General features: G+C 39.6%; 2 protein-coding genes across 2 annotated transcripts; one reads left to right on the forward strand and one right to left on the reverse strand.

Moving 5' to 3' along the window:
* Positions 1 to 92: 92 nt before the first annotated feature.
* On the forward strand, positions 93 to 4,737 carry cfap97 (cilia and flagella associated protein 97; the record flags this gene model as incomplete). Its single annotated transcript, XM_080463640.1, has 4 exons — positions 93 to 999; positions 1,317 to 1,597; positions 3,718 to 3,848; positions 4,569 to 4,737. 4 exons carry the CDS (start codon positions 93 to 95, stop codon positions 4,735 to 4,737), a joined length of 1,488 nt encoding a protein of 495 aa, XP_080319766.1.
* A 1,231-nt stretch (positions 4,738 to 5,968) lies between these two features.
* Positions 5,969 to 9,017, reverse strand: slc25a4 (solute carrier family 25 member 4). Its single transcript, XM_080464666.1, has 4 exons — positions 8,120 to 9,017; positions 6,959 to 7,445; positions 6,726 to 6,866; positions 5,969 to 6,535 (listed from the first exon to the last, which is right to left on the reverse strand). Exons 1-4 carry the CDS (start codon positions 8,228 to 8,230, stop codon positions 6,378 to 6,380), a joined length of 897 nt encoding a protein of 298 aa, XP_080320792.1. The 5' UTR covers positions 8,231 to 9,017; the 3' UTR covers positions 5,969 to 6,377.
* Between the last annotated feature and the right edge of the window lie 9,898 nt (positions 9,018 to 18,915).

The following is an 18,915-nucleotide window of genomic DNA, read 5'->3' on the forward strand; positions in this document are numbered from 1 at the left end:
AGGTGTGTTTAGTTTTTGTGTGTACCTATAAAGATGTTTTTAGTGAAGATTCTGCTTCTGATTACAGGTTTGATGTGTTGTGGAAAACTGCCATGTTCAACCCCAGTGAACTAGAAGGTGAAGTGGATCACGCTTTTTTTGATAGTGATTGTGATAGTAGCAGCAGACATGGAAGTGGAAAAGTGGAGGAAGGTTTGAAGGCTGAAAAAGAGAACCCAGCAGCCCCTGAAAGGTCAAATGTAAAGTGCACTGCAACTGCAACTGCAAAGGATGATCTCTCTCCAAGCTATGATAAGAGTGGAAGACACCTAAATGGAGTGAAGAACAACAACAACAGCAGCAGAGCCCGAATGAAACAGAGTAGTAAGCGGCTCAGTGTGTCCTCCGCTTCTTGTACATCACATAAAGTCGGCACCGATAGCAGTGACAGTGATACGGATTTTGAAAGACCCAAAGTAACTTTGTTGGCTTTGCTCGCTGAAACCAGAGATGTGGAAGATAAGGATGTCTCCAGCAGGAGTCCAAATGAGACTGAAGAAGAAGCGGGAACATTCAGTGACAGCTCTAAAAGGAGAAAGAAGTATTCCCCTAAAAAACGCGCACGAAGTCGGCACACACAGAATTCATCGCGGTCTTCAACTGAAAACAGCGCAGATGCAGACTTGGATAGCTCTTGCAGCAGTGACAGTCGGAGGAGCAGCCTCGAGTCCCCAACCCTCCCTAAAGCCAGCAAAGCTTCTTTAAGTCCCGAAGTAAGAAGGACCAGGGTGGGATCAGCAGTCTCGCAACAAGGACAGACTATCCCAACAGATGAGTCGGACTATTCGGTGACAGACGTGAGCCCTCTCGCCTCTCCTCAGTGCAGCCCTCGCCAGTCACTGGATCCTAACCACCGAGAGGCTGAAGAGAGTCTCCAGGAAGAGCAGCGGGAGGAGAGTGTGCCCTCCAGTGGACTAAGCAACATTCATGAAGAGGAATCAGATCAGGACATGGATGAGTGTGAGTCCGTCACTAATGTTCACAAGACTTTACAGAACTGTTTTATGTTCAAAATCCGACAATTAATAACCGTTACATACAGTAGATACAAAGTTTGTTGTACTCATTATTGCATGTATTTATAATTCTCATATTCAGCATTTAGAGTTGTATATCAACAAACCGCATATTTTGATTGTGGTTATTAAACTCAGAATATGTTGAAGATTGTACCGATTGAGCTGCGAGTGATAATAATTTCATATGGAAATATGAATTAACATAGAAAAAGGAGTAAATGATATTCTAACAAATGTCTTTTCATTTTCACCCAACAGGTTCTTTCAGTTTAGAAAGTCAGCTCAGAGATAAACTGGTCATCAGCTATCCTGGAGGAAGGAACAGAAAGAACTACTCCTTCAGCAATGATGAGGTCCGGCGAATAGATCAGGAGAATCAGAGGCTTCTTCGGGAACTGTCCCGCCACTCTCCGGGGCCCCGATCAAGAAGTGCAATGACGAAGAAATCCCAAGTGGCCAGTCCCTCTACCCTCGCTCGCCGCTCTCACAGCGCTCTTAACAGGGAACGGGACCAGCAACGAATCGACAGGGAGAACCTGGTGAGTCCAGCTTCTCACTTCAACACTCAATAACTGAGTCAATTATTTTTCAACATTCATCGCTCTTTATAGTGATCTATACTCATGGTAACATCATTTACCAGTGAGCTTTATTCCTTACAAGCATTTTTTTTTTGTGAACTCCTCACACACATATTTATCCACAAAACTTTAAAAATAAAAATCTGGTAATGGATCAAAACATAGTATAAATTTTTTTTGCTTTTATTTAGTTGTCATTGCAGCGTGTGAGTATTGTTTAGTTGGAAACACTCTTGTGTCTACAGTACTCACGTAGTATGCTGTTGGGCAAAACCGTATATTCTGAGTGGATCTTTGACACATATCACGATTCTCCATGTCCTTCAAGCTTCACCATCCAACCAATGCAATATGTTGGCAGTGTGCCAACGTATTTCACACACTTACGTTGGTGGCATGTGAAGTTGTTGTTGCTGCATCTTAGAAGACCTTTGTTTTGTATTTGCGTGTCTAAATTGACTCTGAAATATGCAACAACTGTTGTAAATCTTTCAATGAGCTCTTCATTCAGTTTTGTTTCTCAATATTGTTTTGACTTTACTTTTTTCTTTTGTCTCAGAAAGATTCTTTTGTAATCTTAATATATATATATATATATATATATATATATATATATATATATATATATATATATACACACACACGTATATACTGTTTTTTTTGTTGACTTTATCCACAAGATGTTTGTTTTTTTGTGTTTGCATTCTTATTTTAACAGTAATACTATATACTAATATAAGAGTTTAATAGATATTTACCTTTTTTTGTGAAAAAATACTTATCAGTGGTTTGAATGTTCCCAATTAGTTGGGTTAAGTTTGTAACACCCCTGAAAACAGACACTGATGGACTTGGACGAACGGCAGCAGGTGGGAGGCCAGCGGCGGTGTCACGAAGTGACACTGGAGGACAGTTCAGGCTTTAGCCAGCCACCACATGCCGTATATTAACTCTGCTTGACCACTTAGAGGTAAAAACACAACAGCTGTGTTTAAAAATGTGGTCAAGCAATGAGGATAATGAGCTCTTGCCATCCAATGAAGTATTACAGTTCCTCGATAGAAAATCAGTGATAATTTCTATTGTTAATATTTCACATTATTACAGGTGTTCCTTTCTATAATCCCTCCGGTGGCTGTTTTTCTGAGAAAATGTGTTTCAGTCATTCTGGGGACACACTGTTCCCTCTCATGAGTCCATTTCGCTCCTCTGTCAGGGGTTCTTTTTGCCTTTTCTATTTTTAGACAGAAGTAATTGAATCTGCCGTGTGATCAGTGTATTGCTCCCTGCACATCGCACATGTAAGACACTTCATAAGGCACTTGTCAGACATAGACATAGACCCACTTCTGCCACTTTTGTGTCTTTCAAGATTGGTCAGTTCCATAATATATTTTCTTTTCTTTTGATTGACTACTATTATGCAGGGAGATGGATTTAATATACATTTGAACTGCAGCATGTGATAAATCTTTTTAGCAATGCAACGTGACAGATTTTTTGCAGAGTTGCATGTTGGAGTGGGACTGCATGTATGTCATTTACCATATTTTGGCCTGTGCTGTTGTCTTGTGTTTGTCAAGCATCATAAATTACTATTGCACCTAAATTCATTGATATGAAGATGTTTGTTTTTGTTGCATGGGTAATTACTTTATCAAAAAGTGAATACATTTGATGTATTTTTTTTTTTTCAGAACAGTAATGCACAATTCAAATCAAAGTGTTTGATATACACATTATGTTGCCACTTGATTATTAAGACCTATTATGATTATTAAGTTGTTCTTTAAAAAACAATTGAGTCCTGCACAACAGTGTTGATTTACTGGAATAAAAATTGACAAAATATTTGATAAACCTACATTTTAAAGCATTCCATTTGTCAGTTTTAACACATTTTGAACATTCAAGTTCCCTTTAGAAAGCAGAAGATTTTCTCCTTTTACTTCATGAATCTAAGCACAGCGACAATGGTGCACACTGCTTGTCGTCCAGCATAAGCTGATATGGCCGTTTGCTTCTCTCAGGATGGAGCTTGTTTTTTTTTAAAAGTCATTGCATTGTGTTTCTTACAGGCTTTTCTAAAGAGGCTGGAGTCAGTCAAGCCCACACCGGGTCTCCGGCGCTCAGAACAACTGACAGATTACCAGCGCCATGCCAGATACATGGGAGCTCCATCTTATCCCATCTGTATGTCCACCATAAGGTCGAGGAGCAGCACATCCTCAGGTGGGTGTGTCCACCTCGTCTGACGTTCAATGTGTGCGACACTTCATCTGAACGTGCCTGAATAACAAGCACATACATGCTCAGTCACAGTGAGGCTGAATCTCCCGCCCGTACGGCCGAACCCATTTTGGCCACAGCCGAAGTGCATGTTGCTATTTTGAAGCAGCCTCGGCTTATTCGCCCATGTTGATTTAATCAATGTGCTCAGTGAGAATCAGCCTGTGGCGCTGCACTGTCACACTCCTCTCAGGATTGAAGGCTGCAGCTTTATCACACGTCCGACTTACTGCATTCAAATTGCTGCAGGGATTTAATTCTGAGAAAGAGCTGATGTTCAGACAGTGTAGAGCAGCTGAGGACTCTTGCAATAATCACCTCTTAATTTAAAGGTCAGTCTAGTCATGCTTGCTCTTTCGTCTCTTATTGCTTTTAACCATCTTATGATGTTCATAGTTTAGTCATCTTGTCTGGTTTATTAGTACCCCTTGAATCGCAATCTGTTCAGTTAAGTGCAGGAGTTCATTAAAAACATCAGTTGATGTTTTTAATTGCCGTTTGTCATAGGTTGACTTGTTTTGGTGGAAAGGTTTTGTCTTCTCACCAGTGGAATACAAAAACAAAAATCAGATTTTTTTATTTTATTTTTTTATGACCAAGACTGTGTCATCAGAAAACATGTCTCTGTCCATGTCGGCAGGTCTAAGGCCAGTCGGCTCCAGAGCAGCTTCCGCCACCTCCGACCCCATCACTACACCTGCACCCAGGCCCAAGAAAGTGAGTGCAGCCCGGCCGGCCTGGTGCTGAAAACACCGCTTTCTACTGATGACATCTCGTCTACAAGGAAGCGCTTGACTGGTGCCTTTTAATTGTCTGCTGTTCTATTTTGATCAACAAAAAGTTGAGTTATGAAGAGACAAGGCTCAGTGGAAGCATCCGCCGTTTCAAAGAATCCACTCCTGAGCTCATTTAGAATCTGAACATTTGTCTGTCAGTAGATATGATATATCCAGCAATTACAATCCCCTCCAATAATTTAATATACCTTTCTTAACCTATATTTATTACCAGCATATTTGGAGGAGTAATGCTTACACTGCAGTGGCTATGTTGAAATGACGACTATTCTGCCTTTTTATTTTAATGTAAGTGAGTGGAAACACTTTCAAAAGGTTTATTTTTCAGATTTTTATGATTTATTTTGCTGAAGATGAATATAATTTCTTAACAAATAAACAGTTATATTTATTTATTTTTATATTATGTTTATTCTGTTCTTTGTAAGATAAAAATGCTTGTTGAACAATTTAGAAAATACTATTTTGCAACTTCAATAGAGACAATGTTTGATATGCAGGTACTGTTTTGGTTATATTGAGCAAATACTAGGTTCCAATGTTTTAGATAACTTTAAATATTTTGCTCATTAGATTCCTTCAGTTTTGCCATGTAATTCACCTCCCAGCTACTTGTTCGTATTTACCAGCAATGCATTGGTTAGAGCAGAATGGATCTAATAATGACAAAATATAGAATAGTAAAGGTTAAACTGTAGATATTTATAAAAAATAAAGATGGATTGTATTCTTTCTTAATGGGGATTTTGTTATTTATTTGGTCAAATGACGCACTTACTAATAAAGATATCATCATCATTTTTTTTTTTAATCAGTTATTTGCACCCGAAGACTTTATGTGGAAGTCGGATGAGCACAATCACAGTCGATGGATGAAACCCACTGAAATGTTTACCACGAGGTCTCGGTCAAAACACCTGTAAACAGTCATTTGTAATACCACATTAGCTTATTGCACAGCCTCTTTTTTTCTGCTAAATCTTAGGTTCATGGGGCGACTAGCTTGCAGGTTTGAGTCCATATATTGAAGTGTCCTTCAGCAAGACGCTGATCCCAGTGACTGGATTGAATGGCTGACATGGCATCTGCCTCCATTGATGTGTGTGTGAATGTTATTAACCGTATAAAGCACTTGAAAAACACAAAATTAGTGAAATCCATTGACTATGATAAGTAAAAGAAAATGTGCTGAATCACTACAGTGATGATTGACAGGACAACAAAACATTCATCAGAAAGACAATTAGACTAATACATCTTTATTCTTAATAAAATAATGCATGAGGTTGGATACAAGAGTCACAGTGGTCACAACATATCACATGAGTACTGCAACTGCTTCACAGACTGAATAATATGAGGAGCCTACCACATGAAGTGATGTCATCGTCAGCATTATTCCAACAGCTCTGCCAGCTTGACTTGTTCTACTGATGGACTGCCGTTTGGCGTGTCATAGGTTGGATGTATACACATTTCTCTGGGGGTACATTAACCTGGGTCAACTATACCTACCCACCTTCACCTGACTGTGGCAGAGGAGTGGCACATGCCCACATTGCAATTTACCAGGCTGTTATCACTGTATCACAAGAAATAAGACTTAAAGAAGGTGAAGGGTTTCCTTGGGGCCTTGGAGATTAAAAAGTTTATTATGTGTACTTCTTGATCTCGTCGTACAGCACCAACACAAAGGCACCGCCCATGCCTCTGATCACGTTGGACCAGGCACCCTTGAAGAAGGCTTTTCCTCCCTCGTCCTTGATGATCTTTTTCCAGCAGTCAATTGTGCCCGTGTACATGATGTCAGCTTTGGGAACAGAAACATGAAGAGTGATGCATGATGTTCAAAGTTTATGATGTGTGTGTGTGTGTGTGTGTGTGTGTGTGTGTGTGTGTGTGTGTGTGTGTGTGTGTGTGTGTGTGTGTGTGTGTGTGTGTGTGTGTGTGTGTGTGTGTGTGTGTGTGTGTGTGTGTGTGTGTGTGTGAATGGCACTCACCTCCTTTGCGTCCAGACTGCATCATCATACGACGTCTGACGGTGTCGAAGGGATATGAGATAAGACCTGCAACAGCGGTCACGCTCTGGGCGATCATCCAGCTGACCACGATGTGCGTGTTCTTGGGATCTGGCAGCATACCTACATGATGGAGGAGTTTAGTTAGCCGCTCATCACTACTAGATACCAGAATGCAGTGTTAAAACATGGTTGAACGCAACAGGTGTGCAAACCTTTAGCTGTGTCGAAGCATCCAAAGTAGGCTGCTCTGTAGATGATAATACCCTGCACGGACACGTTGAACCCGAGGTAAAGACCCTTGAGGCCATCGGTTTTGAAGATCTTGCTGATACAATTTCCAAGACCGGTGAACTCTCTCTCAGCATTGCCCTTTCCGATGTCGGCGGCCAGTCTCGTTCTGGCAAAGTCGAGAGGATAGACGAAACACAGGGAGGTCGCACCTGCAGCACCACCAGACGCCAGATTACCAGCAAAGTAACGCCAGAACTGTGTTTTTTGATCCACTCCACCAAGGAAGACCTTCTTGTACTTGTCTTTGAAGGCGAAGTTGAGAGCTTGGGTGGGGAAGTAACGGATAACGTTGGCCAGGTTTCCTCTCCAGAAGGAAACGAAACCCTGTTCTTTAGGGATTCTCTTCACACAGTCCATGATCCCCTTGTACTGGTTCTCTACTGTAATCTGTTTGCTGGCATGTTGAACCTGCAGACAATGTGGAAAAGTTTACAGAACACTGAATTGTACTTCCCCAAGACTAATGCTGAGCCTTCAAGTAACACTAAATAAATATATATAAATAAATTTTGCATAAAAATCAAAATTTTATTAAAAAATATTAATGTATTTGCATTGCCTTTGTGGATTTGCAATATTCTTTAGATGGCATCATGCCGGTGTAGGGCCAGCAGTGTAAGGGCACGTTGTCACCTGAAACTGTACCGTGTATTAGATTTCATACTTTAAGTTAAATATAGCAGTTCACTTTCACTAAATATCATGGCGGTCATCTGTTGTAGTGGAGTGTTAATTTAAAATAAATTAAAAAAAAAAAAGAAGCAACAAATGATAAAGTAGCATCGAGGTCAATGTAATCTCGTACTCATTGGGGGTCTTGTCAGTATTGCTGTAATTGCTTCAATGAATCACCTGTGCGTAAAACCAACTCCACATTCTAACAAAACCTTGCACGTGGCATGACGCTAAACACGACATTAATTAATCAAGTTCACAGTTAGACTTTATTTGTCCAAAAACAACAGGAGCTTTACTTGTTAGTATTTTTCTTTTATTAGTGATTCAACAATTACGCACGCTTTACGCACGGGGCGGCGAACATGCGGCCACGCCTCGGGCAACATTTTGGTCAATGATTTTACCTGCAGCAACAACTTCACTCTCTCAATGGGAGCGACAGCTGTTTTGGAGATGGCAGCGGCAATACCACCAGCCAGAAAGTCCTTCATAAAACTAACCACCGCGTCCGACATGGTTGGATGTTCCTTGTGCAGATTTCAGATACTGTACTGCTCCACACTTCGCCAAGGTCCTCAAGGAAACCCTACGCCCCTCCAAGTGGACGGAGCACCCCCATCCCTCCTAATATATGGGGGTCATCTATCGCGAGAACTTTTAGTGATGGATTTGCAGTTTGTCAAACAGATAAGCGAGGCTGAATAAATTTCCGAGGTTGAAGTTCAAGTCATGCGCCATGTTTTTAAAGTCAAGAGTCGGCCAACCTGGGGACGTTTAAAGGACACAATATCTATAATTTGATTAGTCATAAACATCCGCGTGTCTCCAGTTCTTCGTGGAAGTTTTTTGTTTAATGCAAAGTCCATTACATCTGTCCAGGAACAGAACTTATAGAAATTAATTGTGAATTGAACATCACATCATTACATCTATCTATCTATCTATCTATCTATCTATCTATCTATCTATCTATCTATCTATCAGGTGTTCTGGGTCAAAGGTTGAATGCAAGGTGAAGATTTAAGTTACAGTTTAATGAGGTTGAACTACCGTCCACGTGTTACTCATATTCATTTTGTTCTGGACTCGTCTGTCCTCTCATCACATAAACAAACAGATCCACAGTCTTTTTTTTTCCCCCTCCATCAAATCAACTGCATTGATTTATTTTGTTGTGAAACTTTCTACCGGATATTTTATTTTGACTGACCTTCGACGTGGGCAGTCACAAGATGAGACATGGAAATGTAATATGGTCCAAGCTGGAAAAGCTGCCAACTTGGCTTCATTTTGTTCCACTGTGAATGCTCCGGACATAACGTACTGCGCCGTCGAGTCCACACGCTGCGTTGGACTCAAAAAAACTACTCCCTTCACGTGCTCATGAATGTGCCTTTGGTGTGTGGTGTGACCGTTGTGGTTTCTTCTCAAATAACCACATAGAAAGTCCGCATCCAAATCACCATTGCAAAATCAAAAAGTGCAAAATCAATGATATAACTATCAACACAACTTTATGAAAAATATGCGCATCAAGTATGGCAAAATCTGCATTTCACAAAAAAAAAAAAGAAGCTCAACAATTCTTAAAAACTAAATAATAAAAACATTCACATACTGTAAATCTAATGTGCGAATGTTCTCCCTGCACAAATGTATTCCAATTCCAACTCACAGCCACTTGGTGGCGCTCGTATAATCTCACAGTTTTAAAAAGCTTTCCTAAAAGAGCAGTGCATATACAATTTCACAATAAACAAAGTAGTAGCACGTATAAAATGTCAAAATATGTTATTTTTCAAATTTTATTCAATCTGTCAATAATCACATCACAGAATAACTATTGCTTTAAGGCATACATGGGATATTGTCAATTGTTATCGTTAATAAAGCCAACTTGCAGGCTGTTAAAATTGAAATAGTTAATATGTGATTTGTAGAATGTTATTTTTTCAGACCGATCTTCACAATTCCTTCTTGATTTTAAAGAGTGATGTAGGTCTCTAAACTAGAGGGTACCTCAAATGTCCTTCTCCATCCACCTGCTGCTGAATTCTGCTGCACAGAAGAGTCAGTGGGGGGCACTAAAGAGCTTGCGTTCATGCAAGAGCATCACTGTCCTTGTCAGAGTGCTATTGTGGTGCCCAGTAAAAACAGGTGCTTCTCCTCATTTACTTCTCACGCACGAAGAAAAAATAATGCGCCACTTTACTTGTTCCCCACAGTGAAACACTTTTAAGGAGCTCCCACCGGCCAGGTCAGAGGTCAGGCTCTGCTGCAGGGCTTCAACCTTAGAAGTAGTTAGGGATTCAGCATCTTGTTCATTTGGGCACTTCAGTAAAGCAGATGCTTGCTGACGTCAGGCCTTGCACCTGCTTTCGGGTGAGCAAGAAGTTGTGCTTTGGTGATTTTAAGCTCACGGCCTTTTTGGTAGTTTGTGCTTCCCCAATAGACTTATTTTAAAAGCTCTCTCTTCACTCCCTTTTAACTAATGTTTCTGAGTTTATGGCATTGTTTATGTTTATTCTTATTAATAGCAAAGTGGATTTTTATTTAAATGGAATATTTAAAAAAAAATTATGTATAGACAAACGTCTCGAATAACTTTACAGATTTAATTTTTAATTTTTTTTTAAATTAATACATGGTTATAAATTATTAAAGACGCCGAGGACATTTTGTAACATAACATTAGACTGCAATATTCTGAAGATGATTTGTAAAAACTTTTGAACACTTGCTCTTGTATATCTATAAGTAAAAAATAAACACCCCAGGAATACTTTATGATTTACTGATTTATATATCATCTGTAAATAATAGAGTGACATCTACCACTGAGCTTACATTCGTCCAACGCGTTTTTGTACCAATGTTTAAATCTGATTTAGATCTGCAAATGTCGTTGCTCAGTAACCTTGGATTGTAGCGGCTGAAGGAGGGGTCACGAGAGAGGCTGAGCTTGGATTTGCATTTTGAGTATGAAGAGCTGCAGGTGTCAGACAGTTCGCCCCCCCCTCCCCACACCACTCACATACACATGTCTGTTACGCACCACTCTGCCATCAATACAGTCGCTGATTTTATCACTTCAGAAGCAACTGTCACCAGGACCTTTTTATTCCTCGGATCCCCCACTGTCTAGGTCAGACAAGCAGAGAGCTGGAAGAGAATGGAGATTATGAATGTCAGACAGGGTTAAAACCACTGATATTAGTGTCAGAACTCAGCAGCATGGGACCATTGGTTGCTTCTGACTCTGTGATTTTCACTTCGATATAGTATAATTCAAGATTTGAATAATAGAGTTTAGTCACAGTGATAAATGAGCATAGCATGCACTGTTAGGTCAAGTCAGGGTCAGAACTGTTATTTGTTGGATTGCAACTATTTTTTGAGAGAATATGCATCTGAACTATACACAAATCTGGCAACGTGATATTATTTCATCGCAGCTTTTATGACTTCCAGATAAAAAATAAAATTGTTAAAATGGAAACCTATGCTTTCACTTTTCGGATATGGTGATCGTGTTGCATTGGACTGAATTATATAGAGAAATGTTTCTGATACTTATCTCAACATAATAAACTAAATGAGTCACCCATAGACGACTAAATAATTTCAATAAGCTCATCAGAAATACACCATTACATACATCATAAAATCTGTTGCTAAGATAGATATGCTCTGATGATATTGCCTCTCCTCTAGATCCTTTGGGTGTCAGTAATGAATTAATCAGTGAATTCATGCCGAAAGATGAAAACACCAACAATCAAAAGTTAAAGCATGTCGCACCACATTCTGACTATCAGTCTTAAGCCCAAAGGCTCCTCATGCAGATGCTTTTAGAAATCTTTTTTTAATGACTGCACATGTATTAGCATGTTCTACTATCAAACACATAACATTCTTTTTTTTTAAAGCCAGAAATGGTAAACATTTTATTAAGTCATGACAATCAAAGGAATCATATTTTCTGTGAAGAAAGAACTCATTCACCTCTGTAAATTATGCTTTTTTTTTTACTAGTTTTAAACCCCAAATCCAGATTTACAGCTTAGTGTCATTCTTCAAAAGAAACAGCACTCAATCTAACAATCAAGCATTCATTTCCAGGATATTTTAATACTGTAAATGCAGCTTATATTTGTGATATATGCTGTCCAGACACTTTATTTAACTTTACAACTGACTGGTCTAGTATGATCCTGTAAACCCAACTTAAAACCTTGACAAAGGTTACAGGACAACAGGAGTAGAATAGTCGGAGAAATACCTCTCAAGATGCTGCCAATAAAATCGGACGATGTTCCCAACAAAACTGCATTGTCAAGCATAGTTTAATTGTACTGGATTACATTAGGCTGTACAAGGGTCCAGTTAACTGAGTGTATGTTATTATACAAGCAGCATTATCCAGAATTTACAGTTCTGGATAAAGCTTGAAAAAAGCATAGACTGAGAAATGCCCCTCAAGAGAAAACCACGTTAGCTGTTTATTCTCTCACAATATTAAATCCTGTGAGTCTCCGTTGTAAGTCACCAGGTTAATAAAACCCCCGGGCTTTAAATCCAGCAGGCTGGGATCCACACTGAGTTCTTCTCAGCAGACGGGGAGCCGAAGGCTCAGGAGATTATTCAAGTGTTTCACTTTTACCCATTGGAGTTCGGCATGTTTTCATAAAGAGAGGATGACTGGGAGGAAATATATGAGAACACACACACACACACACACACACACACACACACACACACACACACACACACACACACACACACACACACACACACACACACACACACACACACACACACACACACACACCGTCAGGCTGCTGACGTTTTACATCCCTGCAGTCGGGGCAGTGCCCACGACACCCAATAAATGTGCGCACGCACACACACACACACACACACACACACACACACACACACACACACACACACACACACACACACACACACACACACACACACACACACACACACAGCTGTGGGGAAGAAGTAGAAATCTCCATGACCAATCAGGAAGACCTGGAGACACACAGTCAGTGGGGGACGGAGGGACGGACATGGCAGGAGTGGGGGTGCGGGGTGAGAGACCCTCGGGCGAGGGAGAGTGGCTCAGGGAAAAGAGGTTCGTAAGAGGAGTGAGATGAAAAGCAGGAGTGGAAGACTGCAATCTATGCACATGAAACTCCTGCATGAAACTGTGAAACTGGTCCGGAGGATGGAGGAAGAGAAGAGTGTTAAGAGGAGGAAGTCTGATGATGGTGATGGTGAAACTAACGTGAACTTTCTGGCTCCTTGTTGTTCTCGATCTCTGAGTAACAGTGGTTCATTATTGTAGTCAAACGTATCTGAGAGGAAACATTCCAATTATGATTTTCTTGAAAAGAAAAATATATATTTCAGCCGATCAGTTGACTAATACAAAATTAAGAATTATTTTTTTTGAGAAAACATTTTCCAGAATTCTCAATTGTGTTTTCTGGTTTAATTTTTGTTTCTTTCAGCTTTTTCCCTTTTTTCTTTTTTTTTTTTAAATCAAACTGAGTAAATTTGTGTTATGGATCAGTCTGAGGACATAATTGACTTCCTTCCTTTCAAATATTCCCATTCAACTAGTCCAGAAATAACCTGCTTTTTATTTTGTAAAAAGCTGTTTGGATTCACTAAAGGACAGGAAGAATAATGATTTAAAATATGTTAATGCCGTGCTTTATCTGGCCCTGGAGCAGAAGGGAAATCTTTTTGGTTTATCAGCTGACAAACAAATAAAGCCATAGCACAACACAAGACGGGTATTTGCAATAAGATATAAAAAAAAAAAACTGTCTTACTCATCAGCACAGGAGGAATTCTAAATTAAATGAAAAACTGTTTGCATATACACAGAACAATACTGAGGAGCCTGGAATAAATAAAGAGGTACATTTGCTTGTTTGTTTGTTTTTTCTCAGTTTCAGAGTGATTTTCACATTGTACAAATACTGTATGTATGCTGTGACAACAAGGAGTACTCCAAATACTAGTTCCTAACAACGTGAGAATGTAAATGGTCTCTGTACTTTATAAAAGATCTATTTGCCATGCCGCACTCATTCTTGAATATCAAACCATCTTAATCAGCTTTTACCTGTTTTGCCTGATTTTATTTTATGAAAGTGAAAACTTTATTGTTGGAAGGTGGAGGCAGAAGACTTGCCCTTTTATTAGCACTGCAATTCCACAAATAACATTTAAGGTAGAAACCACAACTACGTCCTTTGACTTATAGTTTGATTGATTTTTGAGCTTTGGTCATATTTACAATGAGCGAGGAAAGTATTCTTTCTAAACCAACTCCAAACATGTTTTACACATCGATCTCATTTAACTACCGAGTGAAAAGGGTGTAACTTTACGGGGAGTCTAAAGAAGCAAAGCCTTGAGGCTTTTGTTGCAAAGATCTGTGAGTTTTCAGGGTTCAGAAGGGTCACACTGTTTATACTTCAGCTGTGAAACTGGGACTCCGAAGTAACGGTGAAGTAAACCCTTTTCCCAGATTAAGTTCCTTAAATTGGATGAATTAAGCCTTAATAAACTTTGTCCACAGTCTATTTTCAGGGTTTAGGGGGGCTCTACGGCTGGATAAACTTTAACTGGATCACCTAAAATAATGCGAGTGTCAGAAGAAAAGGGAGAGAGAGAGAGAGAGAGAGAGAGAGAGAGAGAGAGAGAGAGAGAGAGAAAGTGTTGCGTATTTACTGCAGTTTTTAGTTTGATGTGATCTGCGCCATCTCACCTTTCCCATTAACTAAAGCATTTTTACATTAAAAATGATCCGTTCATGACTTCAATTCGAAGAAAAGAACCATGAACATACATATACATACAACTTTATAAATAACTGGTCATTTCCATCGATTAAAACATTTAATTCTGGTGTAATCCTTGTACATTTCTGACTAATGAAGGCTGTATAAATACCCAGAACAAAACCACTCATTTCTTTCCTATGACGTTTAAGTCTCTTTCACTTCCCACTGCCTTGTTTTCTTTGCGATGAAGTGCGGAACATTTTCCAATAGTGGCACTCATCTCTCGCGCCGTATAAAAGAATTCCACTTGAACCGATGGTCGCTCAAGACAAACTAATGTATTCACAGCTATAATATACTTGTAGGACCCTCAAGATGATGGTCCCTCTCACGTAAGTGTGTGAACGGCATTCATCCATTCTTCTTTTTATCTCGGAAAGACAACTACCTCTTCAAACTTCAGTGCCCTCTCAACAGCCCCTAGTCCCAAATTAGCGGGGTCATTTTAGCTGTGAAATAATCTCATCTACAATTAGAGAGTTTAATGAGGGAGACTTTGTCACGCAACTTCTCGGGTATAAATTCTAGAGGCTCTATTGTACGAGTATACTGCTATGTATTTAAAATGTATTGGTTTTTATCCTTTACATGAGGCACATCTTTTATATCCAGCTTGCATTCAGAAAACAAAACTCGAGGAGAAGAAAAAAAGAGATTATTTAGTCTAATTATGCATAAGAAACCACTGGAGATTGTAAATAATCCTCCTCATAAGGTGTAAAGCGTTCAATAAATCCTTTGAAGGTACTTTGTAAAAACGTGTGTAGAGGCCTGTTTCTCTTTGAAGCCACATTGGAACAAGAAAGTGAATAAGAAAACACAGAGTGAAATATCTAACATCAAAACTGCATTTTTACATGTGTTTCTTTTTTTATGCGAATTTATTGTTTTGGAGGTATTTATTTTCTACTTGTCTGGTAAAGGAAAAGAAATTATATACCACTCATCACTTTTTTCCAATGAGGTTGTTGCAATTTTTATATTCAAAAACATAAACATCCACAAAAGAAAAAAGCAGGTGGAAAATCTTAAGTGTTTTTCTTATATCTCCTTATTTGGGAAATAATTATAAGAGTTAATAACAGCCGGTATCGTACCAACATAACCAGCTGAGCAGGCACAATGTTTTCACCAGCTTCTTAAGTTTAATTGTTTTGCTTTAATGAATCTGCCTCTTAGTCCTTTCCGGCATAGTCAGCACTTCAGTCGACAGTTTTTCCAAAGCTGTTCAATAACAAAACACAAACAACCATTTTGAGGATAAAAAAAAAAAAAAAGCTATATTCTGAAGTAAAACGTGATATTCGCCAACAAAAGAGATATATATTATGGAAACAACGTCTCTGTGAAGTCCTACGATGGCATCTTATAGATGCTGTGACGAGTTTGACCAGAAACAGGACAAATATGATCGTCATAGAGAGATACGACGACTTGTTGAGATTTGGAGTTTTTGCCATGTAGGATCTCAATAATTCGGGTATGAAAGGGGAAAAGCAAATGCTTGATTTCCCCTGATTGTGTGTTTATGTCAAATATTCTACTTTTATTGTTGTATTTTCTTGTTTAAATGTTTGTATCCTGCAGTACTTTTGCAACGTCGCCAGAAGCACAGTTACATTTGAAAGGTAAACATTTTATATCTGGGTCAGAATCTAAAGCCAGTTTTATGTTGTTTTTTTTTGTTTGGTAAATTTTTGAGATACATATACTTATAAAATGGGTTTTCGGTAAATTTTGAGATATTTTTAAATTTGGTCTTTAGCATTTGACGTGGTTTAATCTTCCAAATGGGATATCCTGCTAATGTGTGACTTCAACGCTAAAAACCCACTAAATGTCACGATAGTTTAGTGGAACGTAACGTCTTCATACTGTTTTGTCCCCGTTGAGATGTTGTTTTAGAAGATCTGAAAACCTTAAAAGTAGATTAGTTTAAAGGAGCCTGAACTTCAAGGCCTTTGATAAATCAATTTGTGTGCCTTCCCGTGTGAGTGTGAGTTGGTGTGACTGACAATGCATCACTGACCCTTTGATTTGAGGGATCAGTCGCTGGATGTGATGGCCGGAGAGAGGGCTGATTGACCCTTTGACCTTCCTGTGTGGGGCGGCGCTCCTCGGTGTCCGGAGCTCCTGTCACTGTCGGCGGGTTAATGAGCGACGGCTGCTCGGGGCACGCTGAGCCGTGGCTAAGTGACCGCACCGGATGACCACCCTCTACTTTGACTCCTGCGGCCCTCCGTGGCAGAGGGTTCAACACCACCTCCACCCCCCACCCTCCCCACCCCCTCCCCCTTTCAACTCAGGTTTGTACAGCTGCGGCAGCGGCTTTCACAGCTCAGCACAGGAAACGTTCACTGAGACAGCAGCAAAACATTGAAAATAAAATAAGATTCACTGCTGAGCATTAATCCAATTAAGAGAAATGACGGGACGCAATTAAGAGAAATATTCAAATGTAGTCTAAATCAGTGTCTTTTTAATATTAAAATGTATATTTGCATTTGGAATAACTGTAAATCGTGTAGAGATACATGTTTCACAAATTTATTTTTGTCATTATTTTTAAATATGACCTATATTAAGCCATTTTCATCGTAAAGTTGGTTGCCGGTTGAAAGGTGTGCCAACAGGTGAAATTGCATCTGAGTGGGGAAATAGAGTTAAAGCCCCGTATAACACAAGGAAATTCACAAGGGAATGACATAAATACTTTAAAACAAAGCAAATAAGAACAGCCAATGCGGTGATTGAAGCTCAGGTGTAATGTTCTCCACTCTCTTTGTGTTGATGAGGACTGAATGGGTGAGCTGCAGTTTAAAGACCCAGTGTGTTTGGTATAACTTTGTTGAAAGATGCGCAAGTCATTTTTATGTGTCAGTTAATATGCACTTTATCGTGTTTCAGAGAAATCTATCTTAGTTTCATATTTTGATCAGATTGTGAGTATTAGAGTTGTTTGGGCCCCAAATGATTCAATGATTTTTAAGTGGGTTGTTGTATTTGGGAGGAAATTACTGCTCTAAATCATTGCTATAACTGAATGTCCTTCAAGGCCACCCTGGACGAGTAGTCAACATTAATTTCAGAGAGCAGTGGATTTGTTCATGGTCATTTTTAACGTTACACTTAAAGACTTGTTGCACCTTATTAAAATTAAATTATTGTATGTTGTCTACATAGAATATGTGGCGTTGAAAGCATCTTCTGTTATTCATTCGGACCAAAGAGTGAAAGGCGGAGTTGCTTTCATGGTTAACAGCAGCAACATGAAATTAGTTGGAGATCATTGTTGTCATCCTCCCAACGACAGACTTTGCTTTCTGGTGAATGTCATGGGAGAAGTGGATTTCCTCAATGGTAACAATTTAAATAAAAAAATAAAAAAAACAACACTATTTGTTACAGGAGGAGTCCAGATATTTGGGCTTTATGTCGAGTGGGTCATGTGATGTTTTTGTGAAAGCAGCCAGTTCTGCCTCATTGACCCTGACTGATGCAGTCAGTGTGGTCTAAAAAAGAAAGATCATTTTCAAACAAAACATTAAAAAAAGAAACAAAAATTGCTCAGTCTTACGGGATTCAAACCCCACATACAATCTGACATGATATCTGGCGTTAATTTGCAAAAAAATAGAAAATTGTATTTGACAAGACTGCTGCTCGTGATATTTGTCTGCCTGCCTTGAAATCAAACTTAGTATCTTTTATTTTTGCCGACATAGCTCCCACTTCTATTTAGATTTTACCCACTAATCACTATAACGCGGGCATCAGGTTTGAGCTGTGGCGCAACAGGCTTGATTCTTGATGCGCTTGAAGCCTCGGGGCTCGCCACAGCTGAGTGCAGCCCATCCCAGAGTGGAGGTTTGTCACAGAGAACAGGGTAATGAATTTTAAACTGCTATAGTAACAGCTCTCAGACATGTGGTTTTAGTGTGCGAGCATGGGTGAGTGGGTGGGCGTGTGTGTGTGTGCGGTTGGGATTTGCAGTTGTGTCTGTGTCTATGTATCTGTATGAATGTAGGGGATATGTGCATTAATGGGGGTGGGGTGGGGTGTGGCCCTGGGAGTCATTCTCTGTGTACGTGTGAGTGTATGTGCTGGGGATAAAGACCTAGCAAACCAGCCGGGCTTAGCTGACAGGTGACAAGGGTTGTTGTGAATGGGGATTTTGTAATACCAACAGGGAGGAAAAAGCTGGGGTACCAAGGGACCTCTGAAAAGAGAGAAAAAAGACTTTTCTTCTTGGAGTGAAGGAAGAGAGAAAGGGCCCTGAAGGCTTCGGGGGACTTAGGGATCCCTCTAATCAAACTGCTCCACCGTCTAGC

The sequence above is a fragment of the Lipophrys pholis genome, assembly GCF_963383615.2.
Source record: "Lipophrys pholis genome assembly, chromosome: 5".
NCBI lineage: Eukaryota > Metazoa > Chordata > Actinopteri > Blenniiformes > Blenniidae > Lipophrys > Lipophrys pholis.